At 35.7% G+C, this 20,305-nt stretch overlaps 1 protein-coding gene across 3 annotated transcripts in view; it reads left to right on the top strand.

The window, feature by feature from the left end:
* Positions 1-19,521, top strand: part of TRA2B (transformer 2 beta homolog (Drosophila)) — a 23,135-nt gene extending 3,614 nt beyond the window's left edge. Inside the window, exons 2-11 of one of the 3 annotated variants that reach the window (XM_008577878.1) lie at positions 1,209-1,220; positions 3,801-4,076; positions 8,923-9,056; positions 10,107-10,269; positions 11,827-12,015; positions 13,830-13,945; positions 15,005-15,088; positions 16,140-16,199; positions 17,311-17,384; positions 17,914-19,521. In XM_008577878.1, the coding sequence (XP_008576100.1) occupies positions 10,237-10,269; positions 11,827-12,015; positions 13,830-13,945; positions 15,005-15,088; positions 16,140-16,199; positions 17,311-17,384; positions 17,914-17,924 (567 nt within the window). In that variant the 5' untranslated portion in view covers positions 1,209-1,220; positions 3,801-4,076; positions 8,923-9,056; positions 10,107-10,236 and the 3' untranslated portion in view covers positions 17,925-19,521. The remainder of the gene's footprint in view (positions 1-1,208; positions 1,221-3,800; positions 4,077-8,922; positions 9,057-10,106; positions 10,270-11,826; positions 12,016-13,829; positions 13,946-15,004; positions 15,089-16,139; positions 16,200-17,310; positions 17,385-17,913) is intronic. The other 2 variants (XM_008577876.1, XM_008577877.1) reach the window with 2 other exon arrangements.
* Positions 19,522-20,305: the final 784 nt, after the last annotated feature.

Below are 20,305 nucleotides of genomic sequence, written 5' to 3'. Positions count from 1 at the left end.
CCCCCCCCCCCCCCCCCCCCCCCCCCCCCCAATTCCTTTAGAGTTTAGAAGTTCTTTTCCTAGACAGACTAAGGTTGGGTGTGTGGGAAAAATTATTGTTTGGTCACTAAGAGAATGAGAGTACTTCAAAAAATTAGTGGAGAAATGAAATTAAAAGATAATACAAATCTTTTCATGAACTTTTTGAAGACTCCTGTTGACACAACTGTAGTTCACCTCAAAGTTAGAAGATTTATATTAAAATCTATATAAAGGTCTAGTTGGTTGGCTTCCCTGATCTGTCCAAACCACACGCAAAAGTAAACTTTTATTCCCAGATTTAAGTCTCTTCCAGTACTTTGCAAAAATTGCTCACATTTTGTCAAGTGGTTGGCTACAGCCTACACTTTGGAAAAAAGGCACTCTTAGAAATAGTGTGATGTCATAATTCTTCAGTATAAGAGCATGAATAAACAGTTGGTAGCAAGTTTAGAGGTAAGAGGTGGTAATATGTGTAGTAAACTTAAGGCCCGGTAATGGTGGTGATGTAGGGTGTGTGAGATTTGTATGTTGTCTGGTCTTGCACCCAGCTTAATGTTCTACCTTCCTTATGATTTTAATTAGAAGTTTGTGCAAATGAGTCTTTACCTAAAGAATCCAGAAACAAAGTAACACTACTGTATGGACCAGATGTTTTTAATTTCTGTGGAATTACCGAGATTACAGTCAGCAAGCAGTTTAAGAAAATGTTTTGACCTAGCAAATACTCTGATAGGATATTAACTATTCTTGTAGAAGCAATGTGTTTGCAACATGGGCACATTACTTTAGTCTTACTCTCTGTAGAGATAAATAGCATCCAGATACTATCCCATCGAACTGCCTTTCAGTTTCTGTGGTTTTTCCCTTCTGCTTAATCTTGGAATGGTTCTTTGTATTCCTGATTTTAGCCCCCTAACTCTAAATTCTAATTTTCAAAACTGAAACATCTCTGGATCTATTTCCTTCTAAAGAATTGTAGCTGTCACATCAAATTTTTTTTAACAAAGAATTAAATTAATGTCAAGTGGGAGGAAATAGTTTGAATTGTTTTGTATCACTCAGAGCCTAGTTAGGCATGAGTCTCTTGAAACCAGGTTGAAATATTTTCTTGGTTTTAAATAAAAATGCTTTAATGTATGGATATTGTCTGGAACTAAAAGGTGACATTTTCAAACTGAAATTACCAGTGATTTTACAAGGTAAGTACAGTACTGCTGGTTTTGTCAAAAGACTGAAGGTGGTGGGAGGTGTAAATGGAATTCATTTCGTACAGCTTTTTCCCCCTTCTTTCTCTCCAAACAGAAACCCCAGACCTAAATGATAAAACATTAATGCTTTTATAGTTCATATTTTGCCCAAGACGAGGACAGCTGCAATGGTGTATATCTTTTGAGCTTTAGCATTGTTTTGTTATGTTGGTCAGTGTTTATGCATAATTGTGTTATTTTCTTAAAAGGTATGGTCATATTAGGAATTTGAAGTGTTTTTACACAAGTTAGTATTTTGGAGCGTGGGTCACATAGAATTAGATATTGTCATCACTTGGTATTGTTTCTAAGGTGCAAGCCAAAAAATTGTTCACTAGCAAATGATAGTCTTCGAATTCCTCAAAATCTTTGCTTTGAATTGGGTTTTGGAGGTTATTTTCAGTTAACTTTTATCAGCAAAGACTGTCATGTATGACAGCTTGGATCAGGCCCCCTTTTTTTGCATTGATTTTTGTGCTTAGATATTAGATTAAAACATTTGAAAAAGCAGTGAATGTTTTATAAAGGTAAATATAAGTGTCTGTGCTGTTTTTGCAAGAGATTTCTTAAAAGCACAGGCTTACAACTGATGTAGGCATGTCAGATGGTTTTTTCAGAAACACTTCTCTGTCTTTTAGGATTTTTCTATCCAGTGATCCTTCTGGTAGACAGTTTAGCTGCAAAAAAATAAAATCAAATAATCCATATTATATTGATAAGAACATTCACCTATCAACTTAATCGGTTTGTGCATGTTTAATGTTAAATGAATTTCAGTTTGTAGCCCCTAGAAGCATTTTTACTAAAATTGTGTTGGTGACAAGTTTATTTCTCAGTAGGGTCTCTTAACCAAATGTGATAATAACAGCCCAATAGTTGGTCTTCTGGTTTTATAAAGTGGCCACTTGAACTTTAGCAGCTGAGTTGAAATAAACCTAATATTTATATTATCTAGTAGTGGTTTTGTTCTTAGCATACAAGAAAAGGAAGACAGCTGGGAAAGAGTAATGAAATATCATCAGGAAGGCATTCATGTCAAAAAGTTGTGATATGTAGAGTTTTGGCCTCTGTTCAGTATCTTCTACGTCTAAGCCCTGTAACTGTACATAACCTTTAGGAGGCCCTAAGGAAACCTGCTTGGGCATTCTGATTCCACGATTACATTTGCGTTGCCAGCAAACAATTCCCATTACATTTTAGTGATGGATGTTAAAAGAAAATCAATTACTGAGACTCCCTTAAATAAAGGCTATTTAAGGTTTTTTTTCCTAGATTAAGTGAATTAAACAATAATTGACTTTGAAACTAGACTGGAAATTGTTTTTACTTTGTTAGAAAAGATGTCACAATATTTTGCAGGATAGCCATAGTTGTCTTCATTCCCAGATATAGATATAAAAGACTTTTCTCTATAGTTTTATTAAGGAAAGAAAGCTTTAATTTTTTCAGAAGGAAAACATAACTAGGAGAGGAAATGATTGACAGTAAAATGAAAGAGCATAAGGTGAAATGCAGGATGATGAAGACTAGAATATTTTATGACAGTATTTTGTTTAGAGTGTTCATCAGATCCTTATGTAGAATATGTTGTGAAGGCAAGTATTTCATTTAGATCGTTCAGCAGACACTTTTATACTTTACTGATCTACTAAATTGGGTCTTTCTAATATTTGAGGTGAGCTTATAATTTTCTTCTAGTATTGCCACCTTTTAAAGTAGGATTTCTCCTTTGGATACCAAGAAGACTAATATTTTGTACATTGAGGGGAAAAATTTAACAACAAAAATCTTTTGAAATATTACTGTTAGATTCAGATTTGTTCTGTTTTCCCTTCATAGCATATATTAGTTGGTTGGCTTGATTTTGTCTTTTTTATGATTTTGGTTCTAAATTTATTGATGGGATCATTCATACTATAAAATTTCACTAGAGCAGGTTTCCCAGGGGTGGGTTGAACACTTCATTTCCAAATTGTCAGGATTCCTGACATTGTCTTTCTACAGAGCTCAAGATGCAGTTACAATAATGTGTGACATTGAATATGTTTCTTTATCCTATCTAGACAAGTCACAATATTGTAAACCTTTTCATCCCTGAGCCTTTGTCATCATTGTACAGATGAATTGTCCGTGCTTTCCTTTCTTGCACTTTTGTATTGTGTCACTTTTTGACTAAAGATGTGCTTTTGACACTTAACATTTTCTAGTGAATACCATAAGTAAGAAGTGTGAAATGTAATTGTAGTTCTTAAAATGTTAAATGAACAGTAAATGTTCAGTGGCGCACTTCATGTATAACTTAAGTGTGATAAATCTATTTGGAGTAGACAAATGAAATTGATTACCATATATAATCTAGAACCAACAGAAAACTATGTAGTTTCAGTTTTTTGAGCTGCATATTCTAGGGTTTTTTTGTTGTTTTTTTAAATCCAAAACAACAAAAGGGATTTTTTTTCTAGTTTCAGTTTTGGCACTGGATTTTATCCTGGAGTTTTAAAATATTCTTCATCCTGTTCTTTTTCTATTAAGGTTAATGTTGAAGAAGGAAAATGCGGAAGTCGTCATTTGACAAGTTTTATAAATGAGTATTTGAAGCTCAGGAATAAGTGAAGCTGAAATTTGAAAAAATAAAAGAAAGAATGCATGCTAAGTATCAGACCAGAAGTCCCACTTGTAGAATATTGAGCAATTTGTGTGAAGTGGGGAAGATGAAAGAAGTCAGAATTTGAAACGGAAGAATGAAGAAAAGAAATAAAAATGAAGTTAAGATAAGAAGTAATCTGGAATCAGAAAGCACTACGCTAAGTAATTACTAGTCTGTTTATGTGTCCCTGTATATTTTGCTAAACATGCATGCATTATTTGTTTAATAGAAGAAAATATATACAGGGTAAAGAAGTGCCTTCCAGGGGATACGTTTAAATTAGGTAATTCTAATTTTAACTGCTTAGTCAAATGATTGAAATGCAATTTAAAAAAATAATCCTTTGTAGTCAAATACCAGGCAATAATGAGCACTCCAGCATGGGTAACAGTTGGCTTTATGTTGTCCTCTAGATTTTTCTTCTCTCTAACTGCTGGTCCTGGGTCGTAAGTGAATACCTCTAGAGTTGGAACTGGTGGTACATGCCACCCCTCTGGACTCTTAAAGTTCACTGACCCCTCTCCTTCAGTAATGAACAGTGTATAGTGGAATGTTTTCTGTTTGTCAGTTTTTCAGAAGAACATCACCAGGATGGTTATAGAACCAAACACCCAAAATCCAAGCAAAGCATTGAACAGGATAGTTCTTTGGACATGAAAGCATTAGTTTTCTTATGACCGTTTAGGCCCTGACTTTAAGATGCAAATGTGCTAAATACAAAAGGATGATTGTCTAAATTCTGTTTTATGCCTGTTTCAGCGGAATGACTAGCGTTACTGATAAAATATAGCAGCTTCCCTTAGAAGAGGTGGATCACACAAGTGAACAGGATAACTCAAAGTGCAATAATAGCAGGTGCTTTATTCCTTTTTCTGCTGTCAGCATTTAGCTATTATAATGGTGGTGTTAGAGGTACAGGTATAAGTAGCTTTATTCAGGTTCCCTGTCCCTATCACTTACTGAGAAAATCAACCAAAAGTTTCTCTTCTCCTTTTCTTTGTGTTTTGTTTTAGTTGAGTAGATGAGTCAGATTATTACTGGTTGTTACCCTCAGTTGGATGGGATAACTACACATATCAGAATAATGCCTGGTAGTAGCCAACCAACAGTTGTCTTTTACCCAGGTGAGAATGCCAAGGGTATCCTCTCACATACTTCTTTCTGAAATGATGACAACTTAAATAACTTTCTCTGAGTGTTGTTGGTCTTTGAAAGTTCTTGGAGAAAGTGACTTAAATGACATTTCTTGAAGGATCCATTTTCTGATGCTTATTTTAGGCCTGTTGTCACAGTATGAAACTTGTGCATTTTACATTTAATATTTCTCTTTTTTTCAAAGCAGAAGAAAATTGTCCATTTGTAGGGGATAGTTTTTGCATTTGCTTTGCTCCATTTCTGTAAAATTTGCCACACATAAACTAATGACAAAAATGTTGCTTTTGCATTCTGAATTACTAGAGCAGGCAAATAGCTGGAGTAAAAGTGGTATGAATGGATATTATCTTTTCATTTTAACCCATGGACTCTTATCAAGAAACCTGAAAAGTCCTTGGGGGTCCAAAAAGAGAGAGAGCCCTGGTAGAGACACCTAAGGGAAAGAAAGCAGTTTGTAATCTGATTATATGGCCCAAGCTAATTTAAGGTGAAATTAATGGCGCTTATAGATGATCTCATTCATTCATTTTTGTCTTCCCCTTTGGCCAAAGCATCTTTAGGTTTTAGGGTATCTTTTCTCCAGGCCATTGGGGATGTAAGAGGGAAACAGGCCTCTGGTCTAGGGGCAGGCAGAGCAGGGAAGACAGTGACAGAAACAAGATTCCAGGAAGATGCTTTTGCCAAGGGAAAAAAATTAAGTAGGCAGCATTTAACTTCTGAAATTAACTAAACTGGTGAGGCTTAACTAACATCATAAAATGTATAAATGCTTTTTAAGAAATGTAGATGCCCAACTCCAGACCTACTAAAATGGACTCCAGGTTAGGGCCCTGTATTTTGAATGCTATAGAGGTTTAGTGCATGCCTCTTTATGAGCCACTGTTCTAAATCTAACATGCTGCATCTGGTTTTTAAAATAATACAGGGATTGGATGGTTATTCCTACTTCTGTCTCTTTCAATTAAGTTTTTCTAAGATTATTGCTGTTCTCAGAATAGGGTGGTGTAGATTAAGATAATTGTTAGAAGGTTTTTTTTTAACCTGATGTGTTCCCTACAGGTTGTATATTAGTATACAGGTAAGATCAATGAGCATTTTCCAGGGAATTTTTTGTTTTATTTTATTCATGATCCTTTTCCTTGAGGCATTGGTGTCAAGAGTAGTTCTTTTGATAGGGTTTTAGTGTGTTGACACACATAGCTTTGTTTGCCCTGAGAGTGGAATTTTACATATCCTGATGTGTAGGGGCTTTCCCAACTGATTTTTTTAGATTTGCCTGTGTATGAAGGTTTAAAGTTAACATTATACTTTGGATTTGGCTAATTTTAGCTCTCTGTTCTTCTAGACAAGTGAAATTCCCTTGCATATATTTTCCCAACCAGCTAAATGACCAGTATAATAGCAAGGGGTGTAAGTTCTTTAAGAAAATGTCCCTGACAAGAAGGTAGAGGCATTGTTTAGGTGTTAGCCCAACCAGATGTCAGCGTAGAAGGGGAAGTCTTTGTGTTCTGGTTTTTCCTTTATTCCTGGTCTAAGAAATTGTTGCTCACAAAATAAATTGCATAGCCCCTTAGTTTTAGAGGCTGTGTGAAAATTCTTATAACGTCATATTGTTTCTTTGACTCTTGATCTGCTAGAATTTTATGAGGAAACCTCATTAAGGCTTATTTCCTGGCTAGGAATACTTTCTCTCTTCCCTCTTTGACTGGTAAAGGATCTTGGCTTGGAGTGAGGCTTTTCTGTTAAATGAAGCAAGAGGCTTGAAGTCTCAAGGTTTGAATCTTGACTTTGTACCCACTGTTCCTTTATACTCAGATTCCTAGGCTGACTGATTTCTATTAACTAGTTACTTTATTGATAATCTTTTAACTACTGTGCTCTCCCTTTCTGAACAAATTGAAGTAATCTTTCTAGCACTGGAATCAACAAAGGCATCCCCATTCTACTCTTGTAGATTAGCTTTTGCCTGTGGTAAAAGTGGCAGAAACTACAGCCTCATTTTTGAGACCTTCATCCAAGGCAGGAGAGAGGGGAGAAATGTTTCTGTTTAGAACATTTGATTGAGAAATTCAAGAGACTGTTAGTTGGGGTTCCTCAGAACATCTTTTAACCATTTTTTTTCCATTTGGTGTTTAAAGCAGCTCTTCTTAGTAATAAAGAGTACCATCTTTTTCTTTTATCTCTTTCCAGTCACTTATGGGGGAGCGGATTGGATAGAGGAGAAAGGCTGTCACATTATATGTCACTTCACACCGTCTTTTACTGTAATGATTTTGAAGTCTTAGTTGATGAGTTTCTGGAGTTGTGTAGGGCCTAGAGATATGAACTCATTTTATTGGCTGTTAGTCTTTCCTTCCCTATTTTCAACTTCAAACTTTAATTTTTCTCTAATTTGTCTCTTCTGTGTTGTATGTAGAATTTTCCCATGAGCGTTGTAGGAAAGATCTTCCAAACTTTCCCCATTATGCTGTAAACCACAGAACTATATTCTAAAACGTTTTGGCCTATAAATTAAAATAACTCTATATCTTGTATTCTTTTAAGAATGGCCAGAATATTCTGAAGATCTGCCACACAGGGATATCTCTTGTGATAACTTTATCTAGAAGCTTCAACTTTGATTTATACCCTACAGTGACTTAACTGTAATATTGCTTCTTTTTGAGTCTGGCCTTGTCTGCTGTATTTTTGGTAGAAAGACTCTGGACTATACCTTTTATTTTGCCTAAGTTAGATAACCTAAAATAAAGGTTGTCTTATTTGATTATACTTCATTCACTGTTTTGGTGCTTTGGTGAAATTTTTCCCTGGTTCCATTATTTACTACATATGCCTTTTCTGCTAATTGACTGTATGTCTTTGGCTCATTGATAAATTAGTTATCCTATTTAGACATTCTTTTGCTATTTTCTTTAGAGATCATCTTTTTTGTGCCTCTTACCTGCTAGCTAGTCCCAGGTTTTATTGGGAAAGCTGTGAGTTGAGTACACAGTCCTTAGTAGTTTTTGTGTGCTGTTCCTGAACTCCTTCCCTTTCTGGCCCTAGATTAGGAGCCCCTGATTGAATCTGTCCTGGTTTTAATGGGTTCTAATTTAATTATTCCTAGTTTCCCATAAATTTGCCCTCGCCTATCTCCATTTAGCTGAAGAAGCTCTGAATCTCTGGCACCCTCTCTGCTCTTACCTCTGCGTAGTTCACTGACTTTCTGCTATAGTTCCATCTGGTTGCTTTCAGTTTCATAAGAGTCTCCCACCATGGTTAGATGCGATAGGGTCTTACAGAGCTTAGTGTCCTCAAGTTGGTCCTTGCTTCCCACTAGGTTTCTACCTTTCTCTAGGACTTGAAACTGAGATCATTGTCCTTGTCTCTTTTCCCACCCAATAAATACAACATGGAGATTTGAGGTCTTGGGGGGGGGGGAAGCATTTTAAAAGTAAGTTTTATAAATTTTATAGGGTTTTGTTTTATTGACTGGAACTCAATTGAAATAGGTATAAAGTATAGGTGTCATAGTTAATAAGGTTCTTCCTCACCCTAGTCTTTATGGAATAATATTCCCAATACATAATTCTTGGACAGTTCCCTTAACTGCCTGGCTTCAGCACCTCTTTCTGAAAGGAATGGAGTTAGATAATTCCTATCTCTGCTCCAAAAAGGTGAAAGAAAACAAATTAATTATGTCAGTTGGAGCATTGAAACTATTATACCAGGTATACTCAGTTTCTGCCCTTACCTATGTTTTCTTATCTTGAAAGGGGATTGCTCTCCCTCACCATTTATCTCACAGCAGCTTATTTGTTTTTAAAGTTGCCCAGAAAGTATACAAATTAAACTTTTGACATCTACGTGTAGGAATCCCGTTCTGCTTCCAGAAGTGGAAGTGCTCACGGATCGGGGAAATCTGCAAGGCATACCCCTGCAAGGTCTCGCTCCAAGGAAGATTCCAGGCGTTCCAGATCAAAGTCCAGGTCCAGATCTGAATCTAGGTAAGAAAGAATGTCTTGAGATTTTCTTCTGTTACTCTTAGCTCTGACATTGGTGTATTTTGTAAACCAGGAAGGTAGAGAGGGTTAGATCATTTGTTGGCTTATTTAGTTTTGGTACTAGAAATGAACTTAAGTTGTGGAAGACAGAAGACTAAGTGGTTAAGAGCCTGGGCTTTTGGAGTCAGGGTTCAAGTCTCACCTCTATTTTTGCTGGTTTGGGCAGATTACTTTAACCTTTTCAGCTTTAGCTTCCTTATCTATAAAAGGCAAGTTAGTACCAGTTATTCAGAGTTGTTGTGAGAATTCGTTAAGAGTTAAGTAAATTGTTTGTTAGTGTGGCAAATAACACTACAGAACATTGGCTATCGGTAACTGGAATTGTTGATAAGCAGGTGTAGTCTAGTGTATTAATATACGTGTGTATGAAATAAGTAATACCTTACTACAGCGTACTTCTTTTGTTGTTAGTGTTGGTTAACAGTAAACTATATGTTCTGGGTTTCTGGGACAATCCCAGTTTATGCCTGTTGTCAGGCACATTTAATAGTACCCCTTTTCTCAAGTGTGTCCTGGTTTAGATGGCAACTTATATGGTAACTCTAGTCAAGAGACACTCACTTTTTTAAAAACTGCTGGGGAAAACTTCTTGTGATGGTGATTTTGATATCTTGTTAAATGAATGGTGGGCATAATGAGAGATACCGAAAAATAGAGGAGGGTATTCTGAGGGGAAAAGTTGGGCACAAACAGAGCTAGTAAAATGCTGCATGCTTTATGATTTTCAAAGATAAGCATGTTAATTTTTAATCTCCCTTTATGTTAATTGGAAGAAATGTTGGAGGAGAGCTTATGGTTTTGAAACACTTCCTAGCAAAGTTGAGACGATTTATAGATAGAGAAAAAAGGTATTGATCCCACTTACTTGATAACTGTTAGCATATGTCTGGACTGTATTCACTCTTTTGGAATTTAACTGGAATAGAGCAATAAAAGCAATGCCATATCTATTGTCAGTTGTTTAGTTGTAACCTTGAAGCCTTTGTCTTGCAGGTCTAGATCCAGAAGAAGCTCTCGAAGGCATTATACAAGGTCAAGGTCAAGGTCCCGCTCCCATAGACGATCCCGTAGCAGGTCCTACAGTCGAGACTATCGCAGAAGGCACAGCCACAGTCATTCTCCCATGTCTACTCGCAGGCGTCATGTTGGGAATCGGGTAAGATGGGAAAAAAAAATGGTTTTCAAAGAAATGGACTGTCTAAATTTACTTTTCTGTGTGTGTGTCAACTGATTTTATTTGCCAGTGGAGCTTTAGCAGTGAATACATGCGTGAAATCTTTAGGGGCTTTTTAATGTTTTGAGATAGTCTCTTTTTGTAAGTTAGTCTTCTATGTGTAATGGTCTACATTTGGCCTGTCAGTCACTTAAGCATAATATTGATACACTGGTGTAACTCAGCCCGTCAATCTTTAAAACTCCATTGTGCATTATTGTTATATTAGTACAGCGTATAGTTCCACACTATAAATGTTTTTCATGGTTTCTGGTTTTGTTTCATTAGCTTTTTGCAAGATGTTCTCCTAACTTTCCCTTTTAACATCAAGCTAATTGGGGTATTAAGGTTTTTCTTATATTCTGTGAGAGATTCCAGATGATACGGTATTTTGTTTATAGTATGATTTCATTGTATAAATCCAAGTGGTTTTATGGAGGACAGGAGGTTTGTGTCTTTAGAATGGGGTAGAATTTCTTCTTTGTAAATTGTTAGTGTATGAAAAAATGGAACTTCTAGGTAAATTCATTATGGCAAGTGGAATGTCAGTGACATTCTAAATGTTCAGGTTTTTTTGTCGGGGGGACAGTTTAGTAATGAGCGCAAGCTGTTCGGTACTTGTTAAAACGGTTTGGTACACATCCTTTTGGGCCTTTTTTTTTTTTTAAATAGCTAACTGGCACAGGGATCTGAACCCACAACCTTGGTATTATAAGGCTGCTCTAACCAGCTGAACTAACCAGACAGTTCTGTTGGGGCTTCATTTATGTGCATATAAGAACAGTTTTTGTATACTATTACATTTTTTGAAAGTAGAATTAAACTATGCATGGTCTTCTATATCTTTCTGGCCATTCAAAGCATTCCATTGTATAGATGGTGCATCTTCCAAATTTAAAAAGAAAGTTTTTTCCTGTCTAATAGAGTGCTACTCTGATATTCTGTGTGCCTATTATGAATGTGCAAATTTTTCTCAGAATAAACTCCTAGACAGTGAATCTTTCATCCAAATTGCCCTCCAAACTCCAAAAAAATAAGATGCCAAGTTTGCTTTTCACTGGTATGAACCCGTTTTCCCAACTTAATTTTTTTAAGGTTGAAATTATTCCTTTTGGGCCGGGCCTGTGACACACTGCTACAGTGTGCCGCTTGTGAGCGCAGTGGCGCTCCCGCCGAGGGTTCGGATCCCACGTACAGACCGGCTGCTCACTGGCTGAGCGAGGTGCGGGCGCAACACCGAGTGTTGCGATCCCATTGCCGGTCACGAAAAAAGACAAAAAGGAAAAAAAAAGGAATTATTCCTTTTGCAGTCTTTTCTGACAATTATCAAAAATGCTTGTAGTGCTTGCTGTAATGTTTTGTAATTTATAAATGATGTTTGGTGTGACTGTTATGTACTTGTATTGTTAGTAACATTTTTGCCTACTGTGTTTCTCTTTTAAAACAATTTTTTATAAATGACAAGTTTTCAAAGTTTAAACTTCATTTCTCTCTTTCTAGGCAAATCCTGATCCCAACTGTTGTCTTGGAGTATTTGGGTTGAGCTTGTATACCACAGAAAGAGATCTGAGAGAAGTATTCTCTAAATATGGCCCCATTGCTGATGTGTCAATCGTATATGACCAGCAGTCCAGGCGTTCAAGAGGATTTGCCTTTGTATATTTTGAAAATGTAGATGATGCCAAGGAAGTAAGTAAAAGCCTACCTGTACCTTTGTAAAACACCAGTCCTGTTGTTAGCTCCAAGTTACTAGTGACCAAGTGCTTTGCATAAGGCCAATTTTTGTTTTTGTATGGATAGGATATGTAGCTGTAGTTTGAGCTAATGGAAATGCATTCTTGGAACAGATACTAAAGTCAGTTATACTTTGGATTTTTATTATGCAGAATAACAGAAAAAGTATGACTTAGGTCAGGTGGTCCTATCACCCTGCTTCAGTAGTTATCAACTGCAGCCAGTTATGCCCCAATTCAGTCCTCTTTATCACCTTATTTTGAAGTAAAGCTCAGCATGTCAGTTGTTTCAAGGATACTTCAAAAGTTTACGAAATGATTCATACTATCTTTCAATTCTACTTTTCTGTGAACTTTTTGAAGTATATACACTAAAACATATAAGAATATTAGTAATTCTGTCATTTATAATACTGTAATACCTAATTAATGCTTTCATTGAGCTATTTCTAGTATGGGAAGTAACCAGAAGTGATAAAGTTATGACTCAGAAGGAAAAAAAGAACTGGTTTGGAGTGTATATTTGCAAATGAGTGATTTCATATTTGGATTTTAAATTTGATTTGAGCCCAGAATATATAGAAAGTAAAAATTTCTTATGTGAATCTGGGCCCTGTTTAAGAAATTCAGACTTTATGTGCATAAGGTTGGTAACTGAAGTTTTCTGCAAGGGTCAGAGGGAAGTATGTGGAAGAGAAAAGCTTGGAGAATGACAAGCTCTCTGATGGTCAATGTTGAGATTAGAAATTAAGCTCTAGGTAATATTTTATATAATTATTTGTGAAAATTATACTAAACTTTGAAAACCATAAACTAATTTTAAAGGGGGTAGTTTGAATCACTAAAAGAAGAATTAAAAGATGAATGCAGCTAATTACAGTTAAGCATTGCTTAATAGGGATACAATCTGAGAAATGCATTGTTATGCAGTTTTGTTATAGGAACCTCAAAGAGTGTACTTACACAAACGTATATGGTATCACCTCTTTCTCTGACCATTGTCATGCATGTGGTTTGTTGTTGACGGAAACATTGTTATTCAGTGCATGACAGTATCATGGATGACATTGTAGAATATTAAGGGATTTGAAGGGACCAATAAATTGTGAACACATTTCGAAGTCTTTAGAATGGGGTATTTTTGTTTTTAAGTTCATGCCTTTCAGTTAGTGTATACTCTAATCTTTCTTCACAGCTTTTGGCTCCCAGAGCACAGCCTGGCAAACTTTTCAAAGATTTAATAGTAAATGTATTAGACTTTTTGAGTTATAGGTTTTTGATCACAACTATTCAACACTGCCATTTTAACCCAAAAGCAGCTTTATGTAAATGACTGGGTGGGGCTGTGTTTCTGTAAAACATTTATTTATTTATGGACATTGAAACTAATTGCTTGTAATTTTCACTTATAAAATGCTGTTTTTGATTTCTTTTCTAGCCATTTAAATTCTTAACTTGTGGGTCATACAAAGACAGGCATCTGGCCAGATTTGGCCCACAGGCTACAATTTGCCAACTTTGTACTATTTTATGGGTTAGATTGGCTTTTGTAGTATTTTGGATAAGCTTCTAAGTTTTTATGACTAGCTTTTGCAAATGGTTATTTAGTGATGGAAACAACTCATTTGTAAGTTGTAGAACTTACGTTCTGACCAATGTTAAAATAAGTTAGTGCACCTAAGTGAAACCTCAGTCGGACCTTATTTGTAGCAATAAGATAATTAGTGGCTTTGTCCAGAATGTATATAACAATTTATTTCTTTTCTGAAGGCTAAAGAGCGTGCCAATGGAATGGAGCTTGACGGGCGTAGGATCAGAGTCGATTTTTCTATAACAAAAAGACCACATACCCCAACACCAGGAATTTACATGGGAAGACCTACATAGTAAGTTTGTTTTCCTGTTAAAAGTGTGATTGACGGTTCAATTTGTTCACATTCTCCAAGAAACACTTGTATGTGGGGAAAGTCTTCGGCACTTCATCTAATCTTGCCACAGTGTAAATCATTTTTCCTGTCTTTTTTTGATTGGCTAAAACTGTATTATTCAGTAGAGTATGTGCAGAGAAAACATTCTGTTTGTGCCATAAATTATGGCTTTGCTGGATAATTAAATGTTCCTAATTAGGGCATTTTTCCCATAATAGGAATTTAACCATTATGGGTAATACTGAGTTTATATGTAAATCTTTAAAAATGCATTTTAAGGATTTTTTTTAAGCAGAGTGAAGAACAGCCTTCAGCCATTGCACTAGACTATGGAAGAATATTTTTCTCTTTTGTCACAGCTCACTAAGTGTGTACATTTGTTGACAAGAAAGTTAAAATTTAAATATAATGCTCTTACATATGTTAGAGAATGGTGATTGCAGAGTGAGATTGTCATGTTCTCTTTAATAAGCTGAACATTTTTCCTTCTCCCAAAACAGCATTCTTCACGTGTGATTTTATTTTACCTTTGGAAAATACGTTGGATTACTGAATTGATAGACTTAGTAGAAATAGAAAGCAAGTCAGTAGGATCTGTGTGACTCCTTAACCAAAAGATTTATTTATTTTTTAAGTTTCTGTTTTCAAAAGATTTTTTCTGTATATTGTAACAAGGGAAAAGGCAATGTTTCTCCAATATTGGTGAGAATACCAGTAGAAACATTCTAATACCTAATATTCACTTTCCAGTTAACATTATCAGAAAAGGTCTGCAAGTAGATATCTCAGTTGTAGTTCAGGAGAGAAATAAATTACACTCAAAGCAGTTGCCCATTCATGTCCATAAAGCTTGGCAAGTGGGGGGTGGTATATTACCCTCAAGACCCAAATGAGCTGTATTACGTAGTGTTGATCTGTTGCTGCTAAATAGCTGAGCCAGTTTTTAATAGCAAAATCATGCCCAGGAAGATAAAAAAGACTACTTGATATATTAAAAATATATATTATTGTTTGTAGTGGCAGTTCACGCCGTCGGGATTACTATGACAGAGGATATGATCGTGGCTATGATGATCGGGACTACTATAGCAGATCATACAGGTAAGTTAATCAAATAGAAGGGTCAACTTTTATAAATCTCAGTTATGTAATTTAAAGCAGCACTATAAGTTTTAGCCTTTAATAAAAGCTTTGATTTAGTACTTGTTAAGAAATACAAAGGTGGGTTTAAACCAAATTTTAAGGTTTATATGTGTATGTGTGTTTGGGTTTTGTTGAAAGATCATTTTAGAATATAAATAGAGGAACTTTAACTTGGTATGTTAATGAAGAGATAACATTTTCTTTTTAAACGTTAAGGTAAACCAACAATTCTCTGGTTTTAAAGTGTGCCAGTGGAAACAATTATAGCCTATATCTCTGTTTTAAAAGTAAGGGTTATAGCCGTATTTCACTGGAGGGCAAGGAAAAGTAATTCTTGAGTGAGTCCAGAGAATTAATTAGGGGCATTTGTGAGAAAAATTAGATATTTAGGGAAGGTTGGGTAGGGCGAATGCCCATCATATTCGAAAAGCAAAAGATATCATTGAGAATACTTCCAAAGATTAAGTAAAAGTCTCTTATTTTAGCTGTGGTAGGTAGTTGAGTACCTTCCTTGTTGACCACAGTAATTATCCTTGATACATTGCTGTGGTGTTGAGTTGTGGGTGTTTTTTTTGCACACAGTTTGGTAATGTTGAAGAAGTTGACAGCTGTCAATGTATCTGTGGACATGAGTCTTTGCTCTTGACATTGTACAGCATTTTATCACTCACAGAAGCCCTCTTTAAACATTATTGTATTTAGTGGCACTGAAGGGATTGATTTGTGGAGGCTGTGAAGATTAAGATCTTGGGTTTGTTTTTAATTTATTGTTAATTCACTCAAGTATTTCCTTAGAAACGTTAGGTGTTATAATGATACTCATTTTAGCCACCAGAGAGAGCTCTATGCCAGTTTCTAAAAAGGATAGCAAATGTGGCTCTTCATCACTTTAATTCCAAGAAACTAAGTTTCAGTCATGCCTCTTGGGAGTTTTTATTTTACTACATAAATTATGTATTCTTTCAAAAACTTACTAAATTGAATGTATATTGCTATTCTGTCTTCACAGAGGAGGAGGTGGAGGAGGAGGAGGATGGAGAGCTGCTCAAGACAGGGATCAGATTTACAGGTATGCCAGGAGAGGATTTAAAATCTGGGCAGCAGTAGAAAACCTCACGCAAAGATGCTCACTTACTAATATTTTAGTAGTTTGTGTGTTTGCAAAAGATAGTTCCTGAGTTACATTGGTTCTATTTAAGAGTTTTTGACTTTATGATGATGCAGAGGCGCAGCAGTAGAAAACCTCACGCAAAGATGCTCACTTACTAATATTTTAGTAGTTTGTGTGTTAGCAAAAGATAGTTCCTGAGTTACATTGGTTCTATTTAAGAGTTTTTGACTTTATGATGATGCAGAGGTAATGTGCATGTTTAGTAAAAATCGTACTTCGGGTACCGGTACAACCATGTTCTGTTTTCAATTTTCAGTACAGTATTCAATATATTATAAAACAGGCTTTTTGTTAGATGATTTTGCTCAAATAACTGTAGGCTAATAGAAAATGTTCTGAGCACATTTAAGTAGGCTAGGTATATTAAATGCATTTTCAACTTAAGGTGTTTTCTATCTACTATGGGTTTATTAGTACATAACCCCATTGTAAGTCAAGGAGTGTATCTGTAATAGGTAAATTACTTCAGTGGTACCATTTTGTACCTTAATGAGATATGGTGAGGTAAGAACTCCTTTAGTCATTATTTATTCCTGATTGCTATGTTCTTGTACTCTTATGTTTTGTTAATTTGCTTTTTATAAACATCTCCAAATCAGCAAGAACATGCAAGCCAGTCTTTTTTACACAAAACTACTAAAACCCATTTGAAACACAAGTGAAATGTTTTGGGTGATAGTCCATAAGGGTATGGTTGGAATTAATGGTAAAGTAATTTTCTTTTCTCTAAAATTTAAAAGGTATGCAGATTATTGATGGATCAAAGATAGCAGAGTATTCAACCTCTGATAGCTTATGTGAGGGTGCTTATGGTACTTGGGCCTGATAATGTAGTTCATTCTCGAGATTCAAACAGACCTTGAAACCCCATGACTAATGCAAAATTTTTAAAGGCTCATGAGGGCCTTTTATTTTGGGGAACTGATAAAGGGCTAGTGTGAAATCTTCTTGTGTCATTCAGTCTAATTGTGATCTGTGGAAACTTAGATAACTTGGCATTTGTTTACAGAAGGCGGTCACCTTCTCCTTACTATAGTCGTGGAGGATACAGATCACGTTCCAGATCTAGATCATACTCACCTCGTAAGTTTATCTTGATGTGATTTTGTTTTATACTGTAATTATATGGCATGCTCTGACTTGCCAAACTATTCCTTTTGCAGCTAATGGGTTAATTCAGGTAGGGGGGTCCCCCCCCCACCCCCCCGGTAGTTTTATCTATACCTGTTATGTGCCCACACACCCCAAATGATTGTATGGTTCGAGAAAGTTAATGAAATCAACTCTTGGAATCCTATTCTTGTTATTAAAATAGTAAATTTCATTACCGTTGCTAGCTTTTGTTTTTAGGAGTCCCGCAGATTTTGGACAAACACTTGAGTGATTTAAAACCTTAGCTCTCAGATTGAGTTATACAGCTATTTCTATTATTTGACATTGGTTATCTCATTTCTCCTGTAACATTTCTGTGAAAGTCTTCCTCTGTTTTCACAAGAAGGAATCTGTTACATAGGAATTCTTAATAGGGAATAGTCTAAAATCCTCAGCGTTAGATTACTCTTGATAATCCATTTCCTTAGTATTAAAGCATGTTTGTTTATTTTCTTCCCAGGTCGCTACTAAAGCATGAAGTTGAAGACTTCCAGAAACCTGCCCTAGAGCTGGGATATTGTTTGTGGACAATATTTTTTATTGTCTCCTGTTTAAAAAGTGAACAGTGCCTAGTGAAGTTAGGTGACTTTTACACCTTTTATGATGACTACTTTTGGTGGAGTTGAAATGCTGTTTTCATTCTGCATTTGTGTAGTTTGGTGCTTTGTTCAAAGTTAAGTGTTTTCAGAAAAGTATGTTTTGCATGTATTTTTTTACAGTCTAAATTTTGACTGCTGAGAAGTTTCTATTGTACAAAACTTCATTTAAAAGGTTTTTCTACTGAATCCAGGGTATTCTGAAGATCGAAGCCTGTGTGTAAAATGCTACCAAATGACAAAAAGCAAAATAAACAGTTTGATTTTTACTTTTCTTTCTAACATATCAATGCTTAGCAGAACTGTTCGGATTGTCAGTAGTAAGTTTAAAGACAAAAATGCCCGTTATCCTCCAGTTCATGAAACATACCATACTTACTATACCTGCAACTATAAGTGTTAAAAATTATGCTCTGTAACTCTGTACTGCTAGTATTAGAACTAAAAGTTTTTCAATACAGCAAATGCTTAATGCTTATATAAATGTGGATTTGTCAGCCTTTATGTAATCTGTATTATATTTAGCAGGGAATAAGGAGAGTTACACAGTGTATGCCTTTAAAAGGCTACTTAAAAGCTGTTACAAGGGGATAATGGTATTTCAACTAATTATCAGCAAGTGACAATACATTCCACCACAAATGTACTCTTGTTCTTCTAGCTTTTAGACCATATGAAAAAACTGGGTGCTTCAAAGTACAGGATGAGAAGGGAACACTACACCTGTGTCATGGATGAGCTGAAGACTTTGCCTGTTCATTTTTTAAATATTATTTTCAGGTCCTTTGCTTACCAAAGGAGGCCCAATTTCACTCAAATGTTTTGAGAACTGTTTAAATAAACGCAAATGAAAAGAAAAATTGCTGGTACAACTCAGTTTACAAAGAAGTGTTTATTTTATTTTAACTTTGTTACTTGTAATTAGAGTTCTTCTATAGTTTAGGGACTAATTCAGTCCCTAATGCAGTGTGTTCCTTGGGCTAACGTGTTCTTTTTGCTCTTTAAAGAAAAGAGATATTCCTGGAAAATAAACTGAAACTTCAGCCTTCTCACAAACCCTGAGGGTACCAGAAATGCATGTTCTGTATTAGTGCTTTTGCATTTGGGTGGTGGTTCTTATCAGTTCTCAGGGATATTGCTATAGGTAGGTAATGTCATTGTGTTAGCTGACCTTTATGGTACTTATATGTCATTTAATATATCCCAAGTATTTTGTTAAAATACTTTACATATAAGTGTATTAATTTGTATAATGTTTAGCAATCATATGCTGTAGAATGACTTTACCTTGGGTCAGATAGCTATTAAAGTAGCAATGCCAGGATCTGAAACTAGGCAGTCTGTTAATCATAATGCTCTTCTGACTCATGTGGATAGCTTTGGCAGGTCATGATTTGTAAAACTTCTGAGCAGGATGTTTTAAATGTGTACCTCAAGACTTTTGGTAACTATTAAATGTATATAGAATTCCACCCTCACGTTTGTTTATAGTAGACATGTGGAACTTCCTATGTGCTTGATGGATTATTCCAAATCCATTTTCAACCAGTTTTGGAATAAGGAGCCACTCAAGTATTTGCATTAGTTGAGTTTTAGAATGTGGTCCAGACGGGATTGGGTTTATAGAGGGATAGGTTAAAGGCTGGAAAGTGCCCATGCCCTCCTCCACCCACCCTCACACACAAAATGACCACATACCTAAAATAGGCTAGTCAGTTTGTCCCAGAAACTTGATCTATATCAAATAGAGACTGAGACTCTGGGACAGGAAGTGCTTGGAAGTAAAATAACAGTAATAGTATGTGAGTTCTAACTAATAATTTCTGACATCACTCTGGTGGGTTCCTGTCCCAAAGCCAGCCTAACTTTTAGCTTTTCCATTCTTTAAGCAACCATTATACTGCCAGTAAAAAGGTTCCTTTTTAAAAGTTAGAGTTGAATTTTCTGACTTGGATATGAAAGAATTTTGACTAATTCAGAAATTGCTACCAAGAGTTACAGTTAACAGATTCTGAAGAAAATTTGAAATTTTACCAGGTTGAGACATTCAGGACTAGAGTACTGAGACCTTTTATATTCTGGGTTAGGAAAGTATGAGTAGTAATCTGTTGGCGTGCGATGATGGCAATCATCTGATTTCGTGAAAGGAAAGCTTTGGGGGTCCCCCTGGGTAACTGCTGCCATAGACCAATTTAAATGGACAAAGAATGTCAGAACCACAGGAAAGGATGTTTTTAAATTCTTGATGCAAAGGAA

The sequence above is a fragment of the Galeopterus variegatus genome, unplaced genomic scaffold (assembly GCF_000696425.1).
Source record: "Galeopterus variegatus unplaced genomic scaffold, G_variegatus-3.0.2 Scaffold1596, whole genome shotgun sequence".
Lineage (NCBI taxonomy): Eukaryota > Metazoa > Chordata > Mammalia > Dermoptera > Cynocephalidae > Galeopterus > Galeopterus variegatus.
Note: the sequence above shows the minus strand (reverse complement) of the source record. Positions and strands in the feature narration are given on the sequence as shown.